We start from the raw sequence: 21,747 nt of genomic DNA, 5'->3' as shown, positions 1-21,747 counted from the left end.
ACAGAAAAACTTTCAGAAGAAAGTACTTGAAGAACGATGCATCCTTTACTTGCCTCACCTCCGTAGCACGTATATCTTTATTACTTTAGATGAAGCGCCCTGATAGAGCCTGTTTGGACTGACCAGGACAGACGATAAATGAAAATATATTCAGGGTCATCAGGCTGATGAATCACATTCGTTTATACTTACAGCTTGTTTAACATAATCTTGTAGGAATATTTCCTGCAGAAGAAAGTTATCTGTTACACCCACTCAATTTATTTAAACATCATCTTCACAAGTGTGAGAGGTTGCAAAGCAGTCAGCTTTGGTACAGTAAAAGCAGTTCCAAAGAAGAAAAATCATCCCTAATCCTTAGACTGAGTAAATTACAGAAAGATGAGAAATCAAAACACTTTAAAAACTGTAATTTCCCTTCTGTAACAAATCACCAGTTTAATTGAAGTTGCTCCTAGTGATAAATGTTCTTGTGTTTATTTGCTGCAATGAGCAGCTATAGCCTAAATGAGGGGGCACATCCTATACAGTTGTTTTCACATCTATTGATGCTTCTAAAGTAGCGGCAGAAAACTTGCACAAAATTGAGATGCGTTGCAAACAAAAAAATGGAAATTTTTCTGCTTTTCATGCTTGAATTGTACTTATGGAACCAGATTAATTTGTAGCAATTATCAGCAACCGTTTTTCTTTTTCCCCCCCTCTGCAGTTCTTAGTATCTTATATCTCATTTCTGGTTTCCATCATTCACAAAACATGAACTTGTCATAATTCTGGCACAGTATTTTCAGTGAACCATCCATTAAAGCAGTCATCCCAGCCAGATTTGGAAAACAAATAAGAAAACTCTCCAAAAACCACTCTTGTCCCCCAATTCTAAAGAAAACCCTAAAACACAGAAACTCACACACTGTGGGTGAAATTGTATGATCCCTCCAACAAAAGAGCACATTCCCATACACTGGGAAGGAAGGAAAGTGACGTCATTCACATGATGTTGGCATTTTTATTAATGAAAATTCAAACTCTTGATTCCAACTTGCAGTATTCAAAATCGCAGCAAGGAAAAGAATCATACATAATCAATAATGTTTTTCCACAAAAAATGGTCTGATCTCTCCACTACTGACCACTGCATAAGGAATCTCTCCATTTATGGTCCCCAGGTAACTGCTACTCTCATTCTCCTTAGCAATTCTATTCTAGCTACCCTCCCACACCAGCTGGGTGGTGAAGAGTCTCCAGAAGAGGGAGACAATCTTCAAATCTGAAAATAAGTTTTCAATATTTTGCTTTTTTTTTTTTTTCTCATTTCTATGATACATTTCTCATTTGGAAAATCAAATATAAATACATTTTCTCCATCTGCCCACAGAGAGAAGAAACAAACATTCATTTTGGCTAATTACAGATCGTATTATCTATAGACTACCTATTTCTTCCTTAAATACATCTGGAATTTAGCTTCCTAACTTTTAAAGCTTTAGCCTTTATGAAGAAAGAATTGACGTTTTCATTAAGGCACGGATATTCTAAATTTCTATTATTAACATTATACCTTGGTAAGAGTGGTCTCCCTTCTGGTTGGTCCACAGCAAAAGTTATGAACACTCAAAGACAGGCAAAAAGGCATTTTCTAATAAGCTGTTGAAGACAACTTTTTTTTTTTTCCCCCCGTGTACAAACAGAGATTGCTTCAATACTAAAGAGATAGGATGAATACCTTCAAAAATGCAACTGTATTCATGTTCCCCCTTTAAAAACAAACATTTACATAATATTCAAGGAATCTGCAATATCATCATGAGATTTTGATTTTCTGTAACATAATCTTCCTTCTGTTCTAAGTAGAAGTGAGTGTTAGATGGGATTTTGTATCTTAAGAAAAAAAGTCCCAAACTATAAATGTTTCATTAAAACAGCCATAAAATTTCCTTAAATACAAAACCAGAACATCCTTACATGGCTTACTCCATTCTTTGGAAGATGCACACGCTCAAACAGTTTATCATAGGGCATGGCAGATATAAATTTAGCTACCCTGAAAGGTACATCTGCTGTCTCTATCTGGTCCTTCAGAGATAATCACCAAAATCAGCATCCCAGGATTTGAAAACCCATTTTAAAACTAGCAAAATTAAGTTAGTGAAACAGAATGGAAAATTTCAGTTGGAAAGAGCTGTATCACTTTGTCTTATCCAACATCAGTGCACACACTATTCTAGTAAGTCTGTTTTTATGAACAGAAGGACTAATAGCTGTACACAAAATCTTCACAATGGGCTGGGAAAAAGCCTTTCTTATTTCATAAACAAACGTCCCTGCTCCCATGTATACTATACCCTGATGCTTATGTGTCATTCAGAATGTAATCACGTCTGGAATAACTGGCACTTGCCTATAATCAGCTATTTTGTACTTTTGATAACATTTCAGTTTCAAACTTTAGCTCCAGTATGCAGTATTTCACAGCACTTCTTATTCATCAAAACTGTGTCTACTTAAAATTGATAAAGCACACTGCAAAAAATTTGAGAAACAAGTCTGTAAAAGCTGAAGATTGAGTATACTGTTATCATGATCTATTTTATGGAGAACCTAATTGATTTTGATTCTTCCTTTTAGTCTTTCAGACAGGGGAAGGGGACTTTCTGCACATGCAGAAGTCAGAGGAGCACTTCTGGCTTGCCATGTGGGACCAGAACCCGACCTCTCAAACGGTTCCTCTGGACTTTGGGAACAATTAACTTCCCCCACAGAGGATAGTTTTGGAGATACTTGCAATGAAAAGCTATTACCAGCTTTTTTTAAATCGGTCGTTTTCTTCTTCCCTTTAATGATAAGGGCTGAGTCACTGTTTGTTCTTTTGCCACTAACAATGTTACTCCTTTTCTTTGTAAAAGATTTTTTAAACTGACCAGGGTTCAGTTGCCTTTTCTGCTGCTCATAAATCAGGTTTTTATTCATGTTTCCATCATCACTGTCTTCACTAGAAGAGCATCTCTTTTGACACACACTCTTTTTAGAAGAAGTTTTCCAAGTAGTTCGAACACAAGGTTTTTTAATGTGACAACCACTTAAAACATCTGCTGGCTTCTGAGACACTGGAAGCAGCTCACACCCAAGATGCAGCATCTCTGTTGTTTGCCCACTGCAGACTAGTGATGTTGAACTGCTTATATTATGATCTTTCTGCACAATTTCAGCCAGGCTGTCAGCTTTTTTGTACTGATCTTGATAAACGTGTATGCTGGATTCCCTTTCATAGTTTTCTGATGGCACATTTTTACTTTCCTGCACTAGTTTGTTTAACTGACACAAGGAAGACACATAATCTTTATCAGGATGCAATGTTTCTTTTGTTTGTTTAAAACATTTCCAAGACTGCAGTTGTATTACATCTTCACACAACAAAGGTTTTGATGGAATGGAAGTCTTCTTAAGAATTCGCTCACTTAAAGACCACTTCTGAAGTTGTCCCATAGCATCATCTGAAACCAAATCATCTGCACTATCAGAATGATGTTGATCAGACTGCATAGCATCAGAATATTCTGAGCTATTTCCTACTGTTTCATGACCTGGTGGATGGGACTGTTTTATGCATGTAGTTAAGCCAGCTGCTGGATCATGGGTGTCACCCCCACGGGCTGATGAAGCACTGAAGAAGGCTCCTTCCCAATCAACACTGCTCAGGTGTAGACCAGTTGTTATAGAGGAAGAGGATGATATCCCTGAATTTTTAGTAAATTGTGGTGGCAATATGGATGAGTCAGCCAACGTACTCTGTAAGAGCAAGTAAGGTGATGCAGTCAGAGGAAGAGCAGCTGCTGATGCTGGCATCTGAACAGTTCCTGTGCTGGAAGCTGCAGCTAACACTACATCTTTTGATTCAGTACTTCTTGGGTATATCTGATCTTCTGGGGGAGTTTTTATATCTGATGTGGAGTCTTGCACAGGAAGAATTCTACATCCAGATTTTAAATTAATTTGAGACAGAAGATCACTAACTTCATCATAAACATTTGATAATTCCTTTTCTTTTGGTCTGTTTTTCCTGTCTGGAAAAAAAAAAATGCATATCAAAATGGCATATTAACTGCAGTTCAGATCTCCTAGTGCTAAAGTATAAAATGGTAAGCTAAAACCAGTCCCTGAAAGATATCATGCCCTGATCTGGACAAAACATGATACTGCTCAACAGTGGAAGAAATATTCGTTGCTTTTTCTTCTTGTATTCTGGCAAGACCCATAAGTTCCTAAGAAATAAACTTTTGGGCTTACTTTTTTGTTTCTTCTTCAGAATTTCTGACTTTTCCGCTTGATAAAGGGCAACAACATCAGGATAAGCAGCCTGAAACAAAGACTCCTCTTCTACTGTGACTACAAACAATTCCACAGGCTCATCTTCTGCATCAACATAATGTTCTAAAAAAATTCATGAATGTACATTAGACATGTATATACACACAAATCAAAGCAGGGAATAAGAAAAACAAAGAACAAAAGATTTATCTGAGTACAAAGAAGGTATGTAAAAAGGTCAATAGTACAATGTTTGAGATTTAGCTACAATTAAAGTCTTTTTCTTTCTGCCAGTCTCCTGGAACAAATGGGCATGCTAAAGGTAGAAGTCTGTCAGCACAGAAAAATTTCTAGGTAGTAAACAGTCACAGCTTTGAGTATATAGTGAAATAAGATATGAAATAGAGTCCAGGTCTTATTAACATGTACCAGAAAAAGTACCAAAGACCAAGTCCCTTGCTTTCTAGGTATTTTTTTTTTCTTTTAAAGCATCGCTTTTACTTTCAGGGTATGTGAAATTTGATGCACATTTTCTGTTGTCTTCATAGAACAGCTTCCAATCTCACCCACAATGCTTTGCCTCATAATCTTGTCAAACTCTTCTCCTCTTTAAAGCATGCTTTTCTCTTTTTCTATGAACTGTTTTGTTCCATAATGTACATAGAAACCAGACCAACCTGGTTTTTGCCACTCAATTTCAAAACAAGGAATTCCGTTTTTAACACGTGTCTTGACTATCCTGTATGAACAAAAAGAAGCCCATTAGATGATTTTGTTTAAACAGGAAATGAAAAATCTAAGTTATCTAAAAATATTTCAATACTCTAATTTGTAATGATTCGGAGGAAAAAATATTCTAGTAATACACCTTTAAAAATTACACTACTTCTCTGTATAAGTTATACAGTAAAATTTTGGGTCTAGATCTGAAGCATTTTTCATTTTTTTAATTATACAGCTCAGAGGAGCATAAGAAGAAATCAAAAAGCTATTCTGTAACAGACAACTACAAAGCAGACTCCTACAAACACCAGTTTGATACCTTCAACTAATGCCACAGGGAAGGCTGTTGCCATAGACAGTAACTTTCTGAATGACCAGACAGGCTCTTTTGCATGAGAGCATGAAGGAAGATAAAACAAACTGAGCAGGGACAGTCAGTCTTTATGAGATTTTTCTAAAAAAATTATCTACAGCCCAGTTTAATAGGTTCCTACGTGTGAAGATGCTCCTGCTGAATTATTACTGAGTTTTTAAACACTTGTTAACAAAAGAAATCTACAGCATGCATGATGGTCTTTTAAATTGCTGAAATTCTAGTAGAAAGTGTTACAGAGCATGTCAATTCGTTCATTCATCAAGGTAAATGCTGGTAATTTATCAAGCCAATCCATTTAAAAAGCAGCCCCCAGTCTCTCCACTCTTCCCAAAGATAACACTGAATAGAACAGCTTCTCTGCAAGTAATAATTTAACAGACACATCAACCCACAAGAGATACTATCACATTTCTACTGACTGTCCTCCTGTACCTCAAAATTAAGGTCTATAAAATCCTGAACAGCATCAAGGAACATGGAAAAAACTACTAACCTTCTTGCAATATGAGATCGTCAAGGCGGGAGGGGGAATTTGAGTTTCATTTGGGAAATGAAACCATCAGATACTGAAGTTAAAAAAATTCGTAATTCCCTTCACACAGTGAAGTTAAGTTCAGATTTGCTAAAAGACACTGTAGATTCTAAAAGTTCACTTAAGTTTAAGAAAGGATTAGGGAAAAAAAATAATCGGGGGCAGACAGAACAAGAAGGTACCAATTCTAGCTCAGAAAATCCTCTAGTAACAGAAACCTGGATGGTGGGAAAGTATTCTGGAGGAAACCAGTTACATGCTTGACTTGGTTTTGTTCCTGAATATCCCCTTTCAGTAACAGGATACTGGGCCATTTTTATATTCCTAAATGCAGCAATCCTTAATGAAAATGTTGTTTTGAGAAGGGGTAGCAGAATAGAACTGTAAGCCAATGATTTCATCAAACACATAGTACAATGACAGTTGGTAGGTCTGATAAGGAATCAGAGATCATGACTGAATCTGCAGATGCTCATTTCTAGGTCTAAGCTCTTATTTTGAATCACAGAAGTCAATTAAACTTCTGCTAAGAACCTGAGCAGAGGATCAAACCTGTAATGCTAAATCTCATGTGCAGATCCAAGGAAACAGAATAGAAACTAAGCACAGGAAAAAACAGGCTTTGCCATTTAGAAGGAAACTGCTATATGTATTACTTTGTGCAGCAGTGGTATAAGAATTGGCGTACTGATCTAAATTTCCACCTCTATTCAAAATGAGCACAAAGCTTGAAAACAGAGATGGAAGAAAATTATTATATTTCTGTAAAGAGGAAAAAACCTGTGATTTTCATCCAGCAGCAGAAGTAAACAGATCTGATTTGAGAAATCAAGCTACATTACCGTATTGCCTGCAGTTGTTTTGAATCGGTGTATCCAGATTTTCTCTGGATCATATCATAACGCGTCAATAGTGCTAACAGCTTCTTACAAGCGTAATGTTTCGTCCATTCCATCTTCTCAGAAGCAAATATCTGTTAGTATAAAAAAAACCCCCAAACTCGAAAACTTTCTTATTCTGTTGGATATCATACTTAGACATCTATATAGTAGGGACATTGGACTAAATACTTAAAATATCTAGAATGCTTTTACACATTAGCATAATGCCCAGCGATATCTCACTGGCAAGGGAGTGAACGGTGCTCTGTAACAGGGCAGATTCATCAGCTGTCAACAAGCCCAGGGAACAGTTGTGTAGTGGCAGCAGCAGGGACAAGACAGTTGTCAAACACCTTATCAGATTCAGATCAGCTATGCAAGGAGCTGTGAAAATTATGGATTTTGCCTGTGAGAGAAGAATGAACGCAGATTTTCACTAAAGCTACATTGCTTAACAGTGATCTATTATGCTATAAAGAATTCTCACACAGAAAGTGAAACATTGTGAAAGATCTGCTTTCTCCGATAAAAACCAAACAAAAGTCATTTTGAGAAAACAATGCAACAAAGCTAACATGCATGTAATAACACTCTCCCTCCCCCCATCCCCCTAAGAAACTTCACAGGGTATTTATCCTTTCTTCTATGGACAGAGGAATAAGCTAACCACTTTTGAACTTTGTGCACTTTGAATTAAGGGCCTCCGAACTTGTAAGTTGGCAGTATTGTGCTAAATACAAGTCTGCTATCTGTTTTTGGGAAAACACACAACATTTAGAGTAAAAGAATTACTATATATGCAGTATCACTACGACGATGAAACAAGGACGAATAAAAAAAAAAAAGCTGTATCTGTTAATACCTTTATGAAAGGTGGATGAAAACAAAAAATATAACAACTCAGAAGCATAGATTATGTCATATAACCATACAGTACTTTATACGCACTATATAGATAAGGCAGAATTCAGCAACACTGTCTAGTAATACTTGACAGTGAAAAACAAAACAATGGCAAATGACCTTTTTTCTTAGTTCTCTTTATTCCACTTTTCTATGTAGCAATTTACATCTACTGATTTTTTTCAAAATCTTCAATTTTAGGCTTTCAAAAAATGAGTTATATTAAGAAGTTGTAGCAAGATTCTTTTAACTCTTTTTTCCAGTAAAATTACCAATGAAGATCAAAATTACCACAGATGCCTTCCTTACTAATAAACAAAAAGCTACAAAGCTGAATAGCCAGTATTTTGTTCTATACCTGAAAGGACAATAAATTCGGCCTTTGACATTCCTTTATGTTGATCAATTTATTCTTGTTTACAAGAAATTCTTGGATAACCTTGAGATAAAACAAAAAAGAGGCAGTTTAAGAGAGGGCAGAAAACTGAAATTTCAATTGATTGATTTAAAAAAAATTAATCTTCAAATAAGCTTGTTTGTTACCTCAGGGAATGGAAAGCCCTCACAACTGTTAGCCCTTCTGCAGGTAAAACAAAGGTGTTAGGATCTGAATATAAATGGGAAGAATGCATAATTTAAATGCTCACCCTGCACATGAGCGCAGGGAAAAGCTGTTCAATTTTCAAGACATTCCTACTTTCTGATATTGTCTTCCACTGCACTTGCTTGTTTCACTTGCTCTAACTGATGCCATTCACATGGGCAGCAGTATTTGGAGTCACTGGGTTTGCAGTATTTAGTGCTTTCACAGAATTTACATCCACTGTGCTCATGTTCCTTGTGAGATCCTATAGAAGCAGATGCACAAAGCATGAGGAGAAAGAGGTTTCCAAAATCTCCAAATATTCAAAGCTAATAGTACAAATAAAAAGCTCAGAACACGTATGAATCTGACGTGAATAGCAGCTGTAAGCAGATCTGAGTGCATCAACTGTGTTTACATATCTACAGTGAAAACTGACAAATACAAGCAAGCTTTCATTTTTTTCAAGACTTTCACCTACAGTTTCAGACCTTATGCTGAAAACTTTATTACCTAAAAACTACAGTAGACCCTGACAAGCTAGCAAATATATGTAAGTAACACATTTGAAACAAGCTTTTCCCTCTCCAAGTGATGGGTTTGAATGAGTTCACTGATCAAAGACACTACCAAAATGAGATTCTTTAAGGTTAACTTCTTTTTAAGAAAACACTGCAGCAAAACCCAGCAATGTTAATGGATTCAGTCCTCTTGATGCAAGACCAGTTCAGGCAACTAAAGAAATAGTTGCTTGTCAGTGTAGCATACTTTATTGATAATGTTAAAAAGGCAAATATCTGGGCTCACACAACAGCCCTGTCGTAACATTTCATCTGCTGTCAACTAGTTTCACAGTTGAAGAAAGGTAGTCCCCAGCCTCAAAAATTTTTATATGAAGATACATATACATAATACTGAAAATGTGAAGATAGACCAGAAGATGAATGACAGGAAAAGCAGTTTTTAATGCTAGTCATAAAAAAACAACCCAAAACCAACCAAACAGAAAAACCACACACCCCCACCCCCAAATGAAAAGCAAATAATTAGGCTAAAAGTAAAATTCGGCACCTTTCACACTGACCTGGATGATGGCACTCAGAACAGTGAATTACCCTTTTTACAACCAAAGGTTGTTCAGTATTATCAGACTGAAATTGTTCTTTCCATTGCTCAAACCTAAAAGATGATATTAAAAGGATTAAGAAATATTTTTAACTTTCATACTTAAAATAGAACACTGGAAAAATACCCCCTTTATACTTCTTAGGCATCTACCCAAGAAACTGAGTTTTCCAATTTATAAAATAATTTTTTTACAGTACATTATATGATTGTTGGATTTCCAGTCTTGACACATGCATTAATGATAACAAACATAGAATGTATTTGGTATCTCATGTCCTGATCCAGAACCCAATTAAAAAAATATCAGCAAAGATCTCTCATCAGTCTCCATGACTTCCTTTCCAATATATCAACATACATCTGCTGGCTCAAGGGCTAGGAGCCAGATAATGTTTAAAACGATTAAGAAGCTTGCCTAGTAAAACACACAATTCATTTAGCAAACAAAGTAAGGAATGCAGCAATCTTTCCCCTGCCCCAAACAAAAAGCATTACAAACACTGTCTTGGAGCAAGTCTTTGAATAAAATCAAAGTACTTCAGCATACAACATAAATTTTCGTTTTACCTTTGCAATAAGTTTTGACCTCGCAAAGTCTCAATTAACTTTAAAGCTTGTTCCTTCCCAACTCCTGGAACGCCCTATGGAGACAGAAATATGAAACATTATTTAATGACAAAGTATTCAGATTTTCATAAAAACTCCCCTCATAACATTATGTAGAGAAATGACAAAAATGATCCCAGATGTTGAGAATAAATTAAGATAAATAATTTTTGACCAAGTTCTAAAGTCAGAGAAGGTGACAGATTACAGCTGTACTACCAGTGTAACATGCAAGCCGCATAAAATGTTCTTACGCTCAATAGCAACTCAGCTAAAACAAGGTAGAGATAGAAGGTAGTAAAAAAACAGTGGAAAAAGAGGTTTTGTTTGGTTTGGTTTCCTTGTTGCTATATGCAACAGGACAACAGAAAATTCTGGTAACATCTTGCCAGCTAACTGTCAGAGAGCTGAAATTTTTCAGAATTGTCTTGGGAAGAGAAGACGAAGACAGATCTTTTGGATTTTAGTCAAAAGGCTGGAATGTAAGAGATAGAAGAAACCCAGCAAAAAGCTTTCACTCACAGGAAAGAGATGCTTTATGGCAACAGAAACAACTTTTAATATCTGAAGACCTCAAGCACTTATACACAATCAATTCTGAGAGGTGACAAAGTGCAAGAGCATTTTCTGAAAAATAACTAAAAATCCCAATAAAACCACAAACCCAAAGAACTCCTCCCTTCCCTTTCAATAATTGTTTGCTTGATTTTGATATTTACTTCAATATTACATCTGTAGTATGCATATCCTTTATCAGAAAAGGGACTACCACTATGAGTAAAGATAGGAACAGCAAATATTTTCATAGAATGGTTTGGGTTGGAAGGCATCTTTAAAGGTCATCTAGTCCACCCCCCAACCCCATACCCCACAGTGAGCAGGGACATCTTCAACTAGATCAGGTTGCTTGTTGCCCCATCCAACCTGACCTTGGAGGTTCCTTTTCTGAAACCTAGCTCATGGACTGAAATTCAGAGCTTACAGTAACCGCTAGACATACTGAAGAGTCAAAGTCAGTTGATTCAAAACAACCAGAGGAGGGCCACAAAAACGATCAGATGGACGGAGCACCTCTCTGGTGAGGAAAGGCTGAGAGAGTTGAGGTTGCTCAGCTTGGAGAAAAGAAGGCTCCAGGAGACCTTACTGCAGCCTTTCAATATATAAAAGGGGCTTATAAGAAAGATGGGGACAAACGTACTAGTAGGGCCTGTTGTGATAGGATAAGGGGTAATGGTTTTAAACTGAAAGAGGGTGGATTCACATTAAATATAAGGAAGAAGTTTTTTATAATGGGGGTGGTGAAACACTAGAACAGGTTGTCCAGAGAGGTGGTAGATGCCCCATCCCTGGAAACATTCAAGGTCAGGTTGGACGGGGCTCTGAGCAACCTGATATAGTTGAAGATGTCCCTGCTCATTGCAGGGGGATTGGACCAGAAACCTTTAAAGGTTCCTTCCAACCCAAACTATTCTGTGATTCTGTGATATAAAACGCACATAGTACTTTTCCTGTTCCTCTTTCAATCCTTACTCTACTTTGCCAAGAATCAGTACAGCTGAATATAAAGATTGTATTGAGTGTGCTTTCTACAGCATTATTACAAATAAATCTATTGCTTATTTTATTTCAGCTATAAAGGCTGAACTGAATATATGCAACCATATGAAAAAAATGTACATTCAAAACCAATTAGAAGTTCTCATTAGACTGCAGCCAGACACTCAGGCAGAGAGTCAGATATTCAGCTTCCGCAAGGAAAGCATTGTTTTGGTATATATTCAACAAAATAAGTGCAATTACAGTGGTATTCTCATTTATCTGTTCTGCCAATCCCCATTTCCAATGTATTCCTGTAATTAAGCTTTTCTTCGAAGTTTCTATCTTCATCCACTTTGCTGGGCTGTAGTAACTCAAAAGACCTATCTGACAGTATGTAATGGTGTCACTTTAGGACTATGCAAGAACCTGGCATTCCGGGAGCTGCTAGTTCCATTACAATAACCACTGATTAGCCACTATTTTTTTTTTACTCCCTCTCTCTTTATACATGCATTTTGTAATAATAATAAACAACTGTTTATAAAGTTCCCTATAACAGAAGCAAGTCTTTCAGGAAAAAAAAATTAGAGCTATTTGCTCTTCCAGCAGTATCAGTTGTTTAAAAGGACAGTTTTATCAAATTGGAACCACAAAGATTTGAGAATAACTAGGTATCTGTTGCCTGAAGTCACTGTATGATGAACTGCATGGAAAACAAGTTTCATCCCACTTCCTTTCCATTTCAAATAGTCATTACAACAGCTTCTGTTCAAAGTTTCCAAAAAAAACTCTAGAGCTTACAGAAAAAGAAAGAAAAAAGTGAAATAGTAATGAATGAGACCCCTCTCTTTTCATTCATCAGGCAAATTTTTAAATAGGTGACTTCTACTTCTTCATAAATCATGTATTTACAAATGATAGAACTAAAAGGGGATACATCCAAACTGCATCCAGAACTGGCATTACTAATAACTACAGTTCAAAACCTACTAAGTCTTCCAAACAGCACAGACAAAGCTGTTTTTCTTATTTTCCACATCTACTCTGACAGGGATGTACTTATATGCGAATGACTGCAAAGCATCCTCACAAACAACTGAGTTTTCACACCTTTGCTCAATGTAATCAACATCTAAACTTTTGTCTTCACCTCTACTATAGAAAAACTCTGGAGTAATACATAACAGTTTAGAAAGATTAATGTTCATGAACAATCTCGATTATCTTTAAGCCTTCATAAATAAAATTTACAGTGACTTACTAAGCATCTTTTCCAACTAGATCACAGTAATCATGCACTGCATACAGTTTTGTCAGCATGCACGTCTCCCTTGATACAGTTTATTGTTTAAGACAATGTAAGTACTTAATAAAAAGTAATTATATTGCTTACCTTTGGAAGATAATCACAACCCAGAAGAACAGCTAGCCCAATCAAAGACTCTCTGTCACAACCAAGCTTCTCCTTAACGGAGGACATTGTGTAACAGTCAAGATGTGGATCCTGCAAGAGAAATTTATCACACACGTTATTTCTGTAACATCAGGGAAGGAACTGCCCTGAGTCACATTCAGTTGCGATTGCTTACCCACCCCTATTCACCCACATCTGAAGGAAATGGGTCTATCACATAGGAGGGGTCTGATAACAGAAAAAATAATCAGCAATTAAAAATGTATAATGTAATGCATGGACACAACATGAATAACCACAGTTCTGGAATTTCAAGTTTTAAGTATGGGCATCAACCGTTGAAAGAAACTAAAATAAGCAAAGGGGTGTTTTTATAGTTTGCCACCTGTAGAAAAAGTGTGGCAAAACTAACATTACCCAGTAGTAGTGGCTGTGTAAATCACCTCAGGAACTGCAGTTTTTAAAATCCATGTAAACATTTTAATGTGCTACTTGAGTAAAAAAGAAAAAATTAATTAAAACGTTACCTAGCATGTTAGATACGAGCTAAAGGAACACCTAAAGCTTTGAAGGGTAGAGAGACTCAAACACAATAACATGAAATCAAGATTAACATGAATTAAAACACAGGACACTGTCTCCCCGCAAAGGACAACCCCTCCCCTCGCCAAGCCAACAACCCAAAATAATCCAGTTTTCTGGAACAGATGCCCCTGAAATACACACATGCACATAATTTTTTTTTTTTTTTATGTTGACTTAGATACGTAATAAAGTACACACGAAAGATTGAGGCCACCTTCATTTTTGGTGATGACAAGGAAGCTGAATCAAAGAAAATAACCAGGCGCCAAAGCAAATCATCTTCCATCAACTTGAACTGTTTTTTTAAAAAGTTAGTTTTTCAGAGTGCTTTTTTTTCTGTTCTACCAATTTTTGCCTATTACTGAAGTACTTTCTCAGCAAGTCCTTCAGATGAACATTATTTAGAATTCCAACCCCAATATCATTTTTCTTCCACTTTCTTGTTAGATTCATCAGACAGAACACATGCATTCCTTTCTCTGATTTATAGAGAAGGTATAAATTACAGAAATCTGGGGTTGCCTTTCACCAGTTCTAAAAAACTGCATTCTTAACAGATGAACACTTAAGCTCAAGGTCATAACTTGATTTTTTTTTTGAATGATCACAACAATTGATTATAATGCAGATGTATGATCCCTACCCCATTTGTGTTCAATTGGAGACTAACAGTATTAATTGTAAGTATATTCACAATAAAACAAACTTGTAAGATGCAAGTGTATGAACACTGTTATTAGACCCAGGAGGCTGACCACTCCCGTATGCCTTAATGGTAAATTTACAGGAAACAATTACTTCACTCAAATTCTCCACTGTAGAGGAAGAAAGGAGGGGGGGGGGGTGTGGAGTTTGCTACTTAGCTTTATGTTATAATGTAGGAGAGACATTGGCCTGTCAGCGCAGCCCCCAAGAAGCAGTAGGGCTTTGATGAGAAAGAGGCCTTTGATGAAAAACAGGCCTTGGAAGAAAGATAAGAAACTGCTGAGTTGTGCCAAGGTGGCAGGGAAAAACAACGGACAGCTGCAACACTGAACTGTGAAAAGTTACCGCTGTGTGAACAGTGTGTGAACAAGAAGTTGATTGGTCTGCACAGCGCGTGTTAGAGTGGTCTTATGCTGACAGGAGAAAAGGTTGATAGCTGTCTAATTGCTGATTTGCTAATGATGAAGTAAGAGCTTTAATGAGAGCATAAGTATGTACTATTGTAAGAATAAATGGCCCCTGCCCTGCAGAAAAAAGAGAACACACTGACTCGTTATTTCAGCTGCTACATTATAATACCATAAGTGTTCTTCAATTCAGTAGTTTTGCTCTCACATCCAATGCACAAACTGTCATTGTAGCAAACAAAATGTTCCTATCTTAAACGTACTATTTTAAACAAACTCAACTACTAGAGCGTAAATGCGATAATATCTAAATAATTGTTTCAAGCCCCTTCTTTCTATTCACATTTTTGGGAAGACTCTAAAGAGAGGGTGAGAACAGGATGAGGTACATTACCTTAGCATTCATGGCAAAGTTCCTATAAACTGTTTGAGCTCCATATAAGAAGACATCTCCATCATTGGTAATGCAGCCATCAACATGCCCTTTTGCATTTAGGTAGGCACACATTGCCTCTGCTTCCCCGGCTGCTTGAACCCAAGGGACACCTAAACACTCCAGCAGTTCGAGACACTAAAAGGAATCCAAAAGGAAAGAGTGATTGAATGCTTAATTAGATTCACTTATTAGCATAGGTTTTCTTAGACACAAGTGTATACAAAACCTGCTACTGTTGCACTGCCTATAGAATACTACATCAATATAAGCACTACTGAGAAATACAGTTTACTGTAACAATCAAAAGAAATATCGAACCAAGAGCAACATATTAGTTACAGGACTCAAACACAGCATGGCTAATGGTTACTCCTTCACAAAAATCTTTACACTTTAAATAGATATTTAGGATGCTTTCCCAAGATGAGTAACAAAGGAATATTTATCTTTGTGAAGCAATGCTGTTTACTCAAGTAGTAATAATGGGCTAGCACAGACATCTTTCAACAGATGCCAGACTCGCTGAGAATATCAAGCATGAAAGTACAGTACTGACAGCCTTGTAAGACATGGTATAAAACATACTGATAAATACTCATATATACTTCTTACAAATTTCAGAAAAAAGAATTTATTTTAGATTCTAAGAATAAACCATGAATTGATACGTTCAATCTACTGAAGCCATGAGCACCTATAAATTCAATTTCATAAGATTTTGAATAGACAAAAATGGTTAACCATCTGCAACAATGAATGAAGAAGAAAATTACTGAATAGGGGTCTTTGCAATCAGAGTTGTCTCAACCATCTACACCAAGACAACTATACAGTCTTCCTTTTAGCCTAATTCAGTAGGTTTCCAACAAGTGTATCCTCTTAGCTATTCAGCTAGTTTACCAAATCATAGATCTAGGTTACAAAACAGTTCTGTGTACCCCTTCAAAAACACACTAACTTACATAGGTTCACAACACATTCCTGTTTTCATGTATATCCCAACCTAGGAAAAAACCCACAAAAGTATCAATACTAACACTATAAAAGAACAAGGAAGTTGAATTTCTGTAATAAACACTCAGTTATGACCGTGGCTCACTACAGCACAACATGCACAGGAACACATCAAAAGAAAATTATTCCAACTGACATTGTCCCTCTTCCACAGCAACAGTTAACAGATGCTGTAAGGCCCATTTCAAAGGCACGTTCTCCCTCAAAACACTGTTGAAAATTGTTGTGTAGAAAACTATTAATTCTTTCAAGTTGTATTTAATTTGGTCAACATTTCTTCTTGCAACATTAAAAACACTGAAATACAGCCCTCTGTTACTCACCTCTTTTAAAATGGTTTTAAATAAAGATCTCCCTGTTCTTGCAGCTCCAACTTTCTTTGAAGGGCCATAGCGCATCTCGTTCCTCTTACTCATGGTGTCTGCTTTCAACTTGGGGGCCTCTCCCTCCATGACAAATACTAGTTTAATTCCCATTGATGTTAAGAAAGAGAACCGAAAAAATAGGTTTCTGCAATAAAGCAAGGTGTTCCATAAGCTGCAGAATTAGCAAAGCCCGATCTCTTTGGATGTTTTCCTTATAGCCTACCCAAGGAACAATCTTAGCTTTCTCTCCACCTTTTATTATTCCCTCACCCCCAAGCTAACAAAGCTTTTGTCTATATCACTGTCTTTGGTTGAAGTTGTTTTACTACGAACTTGTAACAGCGTCACAAAATTCCCAAGAAAATACCACATACGGACAAGAAAAATCTTTTTTAGGTGTAAAGATGTAAGCAAATTTAAAAGGTTTAATAAAAACCATTCAAATCCAAAGTCTGCTTCCAAACACATAACTGTGTTGATTCTTTTATACCAAATTTTAATCCCAAACCTATCAATACAGGTACATCAGATTCTGAAGTGACTGAATGCTATGCTATTAGACAGACTCACAGATACCATTATCATGCCAATTTATCTCATCTGCAAGCCAGCATAACTGATGGGTGGAATCTTGCAAGGGCACAATAATAACGATTTGGTCTATAACAGAAAAATTGAGAGCAGTAATATCAGAAAGTATATGCTTTTACCAGTAATCCCGGGATCAATCTTTCAAGAGCAGTAGACCAAACATTTTTATCTCTTTGACTGACATGGAAAGACCATTACTGTAAATTTAATTTTGTACATTTGCTATTGGTAAAAATACATTAAGCTGATCTTTAGAGGCTAGTTCCATTTTCACAAATGATACAAACATCAATTGCAGTAAGTTTCTCTAAAATACTTAGCAAAACAATTTAATTTCCAACTGCATGAAAACATCTATTTTTTTGGTAGAAATCTGTTCATCCCTTTGTCTTGCTTTGGAAAGACTGCATAAGAGATCTGGACTGATGCCCCCACTCTACTGCACACACGACATCCTATCAGAGGGAAGTAATGATTTTGGTCATGCTTCAAGTTTTACAGTTAATTATCCATTTGGGGTCATAAGCATAACATTTTAAGAAACGATTCTCAGAGGATGCTATTTCACATCAGCTGAATTCAACAGAAGCCACAGGAATGTCTAACAGCAGCTCAGGATCCTTGAGCTAATCAATAACATGTCATTTATAAAAATTTGTACATATTTTAATTTTTGTCAGCATCATTTGCAGAAAACAGTGCTTTGAAGTTAAAGCTGCTTATACTTGCTCATCGCTTAAGCATGTGATTTGATTAAATTAAAAATATATTCAAGGTTGTTCATGAGACTGAAGAATGATTTAAACATATTTAATTCAACAACTCTCAGTATGCTCTGAATTGACTAGCACCCAAACTACTGTGATAAACAGTTGAAACTCCTATACTACCTTCCATCACACAGCCTCAGAAATATAAAGGAATTAGCACAATGATTTGTGTTCCTTGACAGTCTGTATATCACACAGTGATATACCACAGTAAGACAAACATGGTTCTGCTTACACCTATCTCATCATTATCTACAGTTGAGACCTCAAGACAAGGTTGGCTTGGCCCAAGAAATTCTACTGGCACCCAAGCATTAAGTTGAATTCAGCCAGTATGACTGAGCCTTCACTTCAAACCCTTTACATATACATAGTAGCACAAGCTAAAACAACAGAATCAAAACACCAGAGTTGTATAAACTGCAGAGGTAGTATTAAATTTAGACTAAGTATCATACCTAAATTATACAATTCCAAGACTTTTAGCTACAATAATTTATATGGATACTATACCTCAGATGTGGCTTGGTAACTACTCCAATCATCTTTTTAACAGTCTGTGCTTCACAAATCCACAGACTTAAATCAACAGCAAGTGTTTTGCCTTTGAGACTGCTCAAGTTGATAGGCTGTCTCACAGGCTCAAGGATTTGCCACAGATTAGTCACTCCCATTGTTCCAGCTTCTTTATTATCAGCATGAAGGTTTCAGCTGTGAAGCAAAATAAAATACTTTCAGAACATGACATGAAGTATGACACATTATGAATGTGAGATTCAGAAAATAAATATTTAGTCATTTATCAGTTTTACTTTTATAAGCCAAGAACACTTGAGATCAAACCTCCTAAGCATGTAGTGACTCCAGTTCACAAATGCTTTATTACTAAGTACCTTCTTTGGACTGTACATTTTCATTGCTGAACATAAATAAAAGCAAACTCTGTTGGGGGAAAAAATGAAAAAAAAAATAATTCCAAGTCTCATGCATCCCTTACATACACACAATGCAGGCTTTATTTAAAAACAGAGAAAAAACACACCTCTCTAGGGAATTACTTCCTGATCTGAAGTGGTAGGACTCACATTAAAATATTTCTCTTCAATCGGAAGTAGCTTAAAGCTACTTGAGGAATATTTACAATGATGACAAAACTTAACTTTCCTTAGTATTCCAAGATGATACAAGAAGGATCAACAGCCACAGATTCTGGATTGGGAAATTCAAGTTTGACTTCAGGAAAAAAACGAGAGGGTACTGCAGCACTGGTTGCCCACAGGTTGCAGAATCTCCATTCTTGGAGACTTTCAACATTCAGCCAGCATACTGTGTTACTGGTTTAATCCAATACTGGTGGAAGTCACCCTCTGAGCAGGGAATCCCACACTGATGACCTCCAGAGGTCCCTTCCAACAAACGTTCTGGTATTTGTAACACCGAGACTGCAGAAACACACCAACCAGTGTGTATGTTTTTACTATTTTATTTTTGGTATCGTGTGACTTGTACTCTCTACAACGAATGCCAGCTAAAAACATACTCCCATTAGGTCACATATTTCTTTGTCTCTTATTTAACTTTACTTATATAGCTCTATTCTCCATGATACCCCATTACCAGGTTTAATCTTCCTTTTCTTCTTTTCTTTTTCATTATTCCTCTGGTTTTCACATCTTGCAAGGTCTATACAAGGTCTCTAACACATACTCTGCTTTCCCCCTCGCAATACCAATCTATTCCTGCACTGTCTTATAGTACAAAGTTTGCCCCATGCTTACTTCTCTACTTTTCCCTCTTCTCCCTCGAGAAGATAAAAATCAAGTAAGATCTGGAACGTTTTGTGTTTCTTTCTTTCTGATTTTAGAACTACCATATACTCGCCCTCCATGGAATAAATCATGTCTAGACAAGCTAACTACCTGTGCTCTGAGATCTGTCTAAGGCACGTGAAGAGCTATGTCACCTGCTCATAGCAGTTTGTCAGAACAGCAAGCCCATCTTTGCAGGGTGCCTTGTTTTATGCTCTAAAACTGCTTCAAAGCAAGGCAGCTAATCAATTCCCAGGTTGTTTTTAAATCAAGTTCTCACATTAAGACTTACTTTCAACAGAAATCATGTTTCTCTAATCCATTTCTTTAACAACTACAATCACTCAACCTGATTTTAGTTGCATGCATACAGGGCAAAATGTATTGCTTCCGTTGTTGTTATACCTCCAGCATGTAAAATGACTTAAAAACACAACTAAAACATGCAAATAATTTCTTGAAGTGCAGAATGAACAATTTCTCTGATGCACAGGGGAAGCTAACAAAAGGCATCCAAACCTTCTCAAAAGACAAGTGTGATACTCAGCTTCAGTGAGGTTTAACAAGAGAACACCTAGCAAAAAAAGGGAGCTGACTTTTTGATGTTATCATTTGGTTCCTGCCAGTCTGCATCAATACAAATTTTAAAAAAACTGTGTTAGTTGGTTTCTAAAAATTGTTATGGAATGTCACATAGTACCTAAATAACAGGGAAGACAAACATGCTACAAACACTTAACATTCCATAAGATCACAAATAATAAAAAAAAAGTATAAAAAATTGAAAACTAAAAAAAAACCCCATTTTTTTCATTATGAGATGGTATTGTTATTTGAGGACAGAAGTCGTCCTTACCCCCATTCAATATATATCTCAGGTTGAGTTATGAAAACCTGACAGACCTACCAATCTTTGCTTTCTTGAGCATATTCTACAAAATATTTAGATCTGGATCCTGTATACAAACAGATCTACTACTTTTAATAGGAGTGATCTGTCTACTCAGATTTTATTGAGGAGCTTCGTTCATCACAAGCCTCCAATCTGCTTAGAAACCACCGAAGACACCATACTATATAAGATCATTGATATGAAATACAAACTAAAAAAAAAAAATCCCACAAAACCTCCTCAAATTCTCATCGGGCCAGTATGTGCTGTAGCTATACAGCTTTTAAGACTATATTCTAGTCTACAAAGTTTTTTACAGAGCCAGTTACTTGAAAATAACTACAGAAGACATTTAACTCTGAAGTTTAATTCATACAGATATGTTTTCACCCATCGCTAAGGTAACTTGCAAAGACTGCCAAGAATATGCTTTATGTCTGACTCAAAGGTCTTTTAAAAAAAAGGGAAAAAAAGAAAAAAATAAAGCCCACAACACGTTTTTAACAACACTCCTGCTCCCTCTCTGTGCTACTGTGATACCCCAGCACCTGGCGCAGCTTTGCTGATAAACCTGAGCACCTGAAGCACAGCAGTGGCACGCTTCACAATTTGCAAATTCCTCCTCAAACTCCTACGGTTTCCTTCCCTAGGAAAAAAAGAACAAAAAAAAAAAAAAAAAAAAAAAGAGAGAAGTTGTGCGAACACGACATAACAAGGCGCTGACGCCCTGAACACGAGCATCTAAAATTCCCGCCTTAATGAGAGCTAGACATAATAAACCACCACGCAGCCAAACCCAGCTCTGTCCCTGACCCGCCGTGAGGCGAACACCTTTTTGGCGTTCTCCCTCCCTGCCCTGCCCGCTACGAGGCCTACAGGCCTCGTGCCCCGACTCCAGCCGCGGGGCACGGCCCCGCTCCCCCGCAGCGCGCCCGGCGCCTCCTCAGCGAAGGCGATTCAACCCTCAGGAGCGGACTACGAGAAACTTACGTCCCGGTTTGGGCCCCGAGAGGTTCGGGGAGACCCGAGCAGGCCGAGCCGCTGACCGGGGAGGGGAAGGGACCCCCTCACCCGGCGCCGCCGCCGCCGCTCCCCCGACCCGCTCTCCGCTGCCCCAACAATCGCCCCCGGCGCGCGCGCGCGCGCGCGGCCGCAGCGGTGGCCCCGCCCCCTGGAAAATGGCG

The 21,747-nt window shown here is 37.2% G+C and overlaps 1 protein-coding gene across 5 annotated transcripts; it reads right to left on the bottom strand.

Annotated features, from left to right (window-relative positions):
- Positions 1-992: 992 nt before the first annotated feature.
- On the bottom strand, positions 993-21,683 carry GEN1 (GEN1 Holliday junction 5' flap endonuclease). 5 transcript variants are annotated; one of them, XM_074820107.1, is made up of 15 exons: positions 21,554-21,683; positions 21,112-21,209; positions 18,377-18,574; positions 16,461-16,647; positions 15,082-15,258; positions 12,970-13,080; positions 9,999-10,072; positions 9,388-9,482; positions 8,418-8,568; positions 8,264-8,300; positions 8,079-8,159; positions 6,779-6,909; positions 4,983-5,044; positions 4,285-4,428; positions 993-4,061 (listed from the first exon to the last, which is right to left on the bottom strand). In XM_074820107.1, the coding sequence occupies exons 3-15, from the start codon at positions 18,535-18,537 to the stop codon at positions 2,599-2,601; spliced, it is 2,874 nt and encodes a 957-aa protein (XP_074676208.1). In that variant the 5' UTR covers positions 18,538-18,574; positions 21,112-21,209; positions 21,554-21,683; the 3' UTR covers positions 993-2,598. The 5 variants fall into 5 exon arrangements, with proteins under 5 accessions (XP_074676208.1, XP_074676206.1, XP_074676207.1 ...); XM_074820105.1 differs by having other exon boundaries at positions 21,143-21,209; XM_074820106.1 differs by having other exon boundaries at positions 21,143-21,204.
- Between the last annotated feature and the right edge of the window lie 64 nt (positions 21,684-21,747).

Source organism: Strix aluco, chromosome 3 (genome assembly GCF_031877795.1).
Source record: "Strix aluco isolate bStrAlu1 chromosome 3, bStrAlu1.hap1, whole genome shotgun sequence".
Classification (NCBI taxonomy): Eukaryota; Metazoa; Chordata; class Aves; order Strigiformes; family Strigidae; genus Strix; species Strix aluco.
This window is presented reverse-complemented; position numbering and strand designations above follow the sequence as displayed.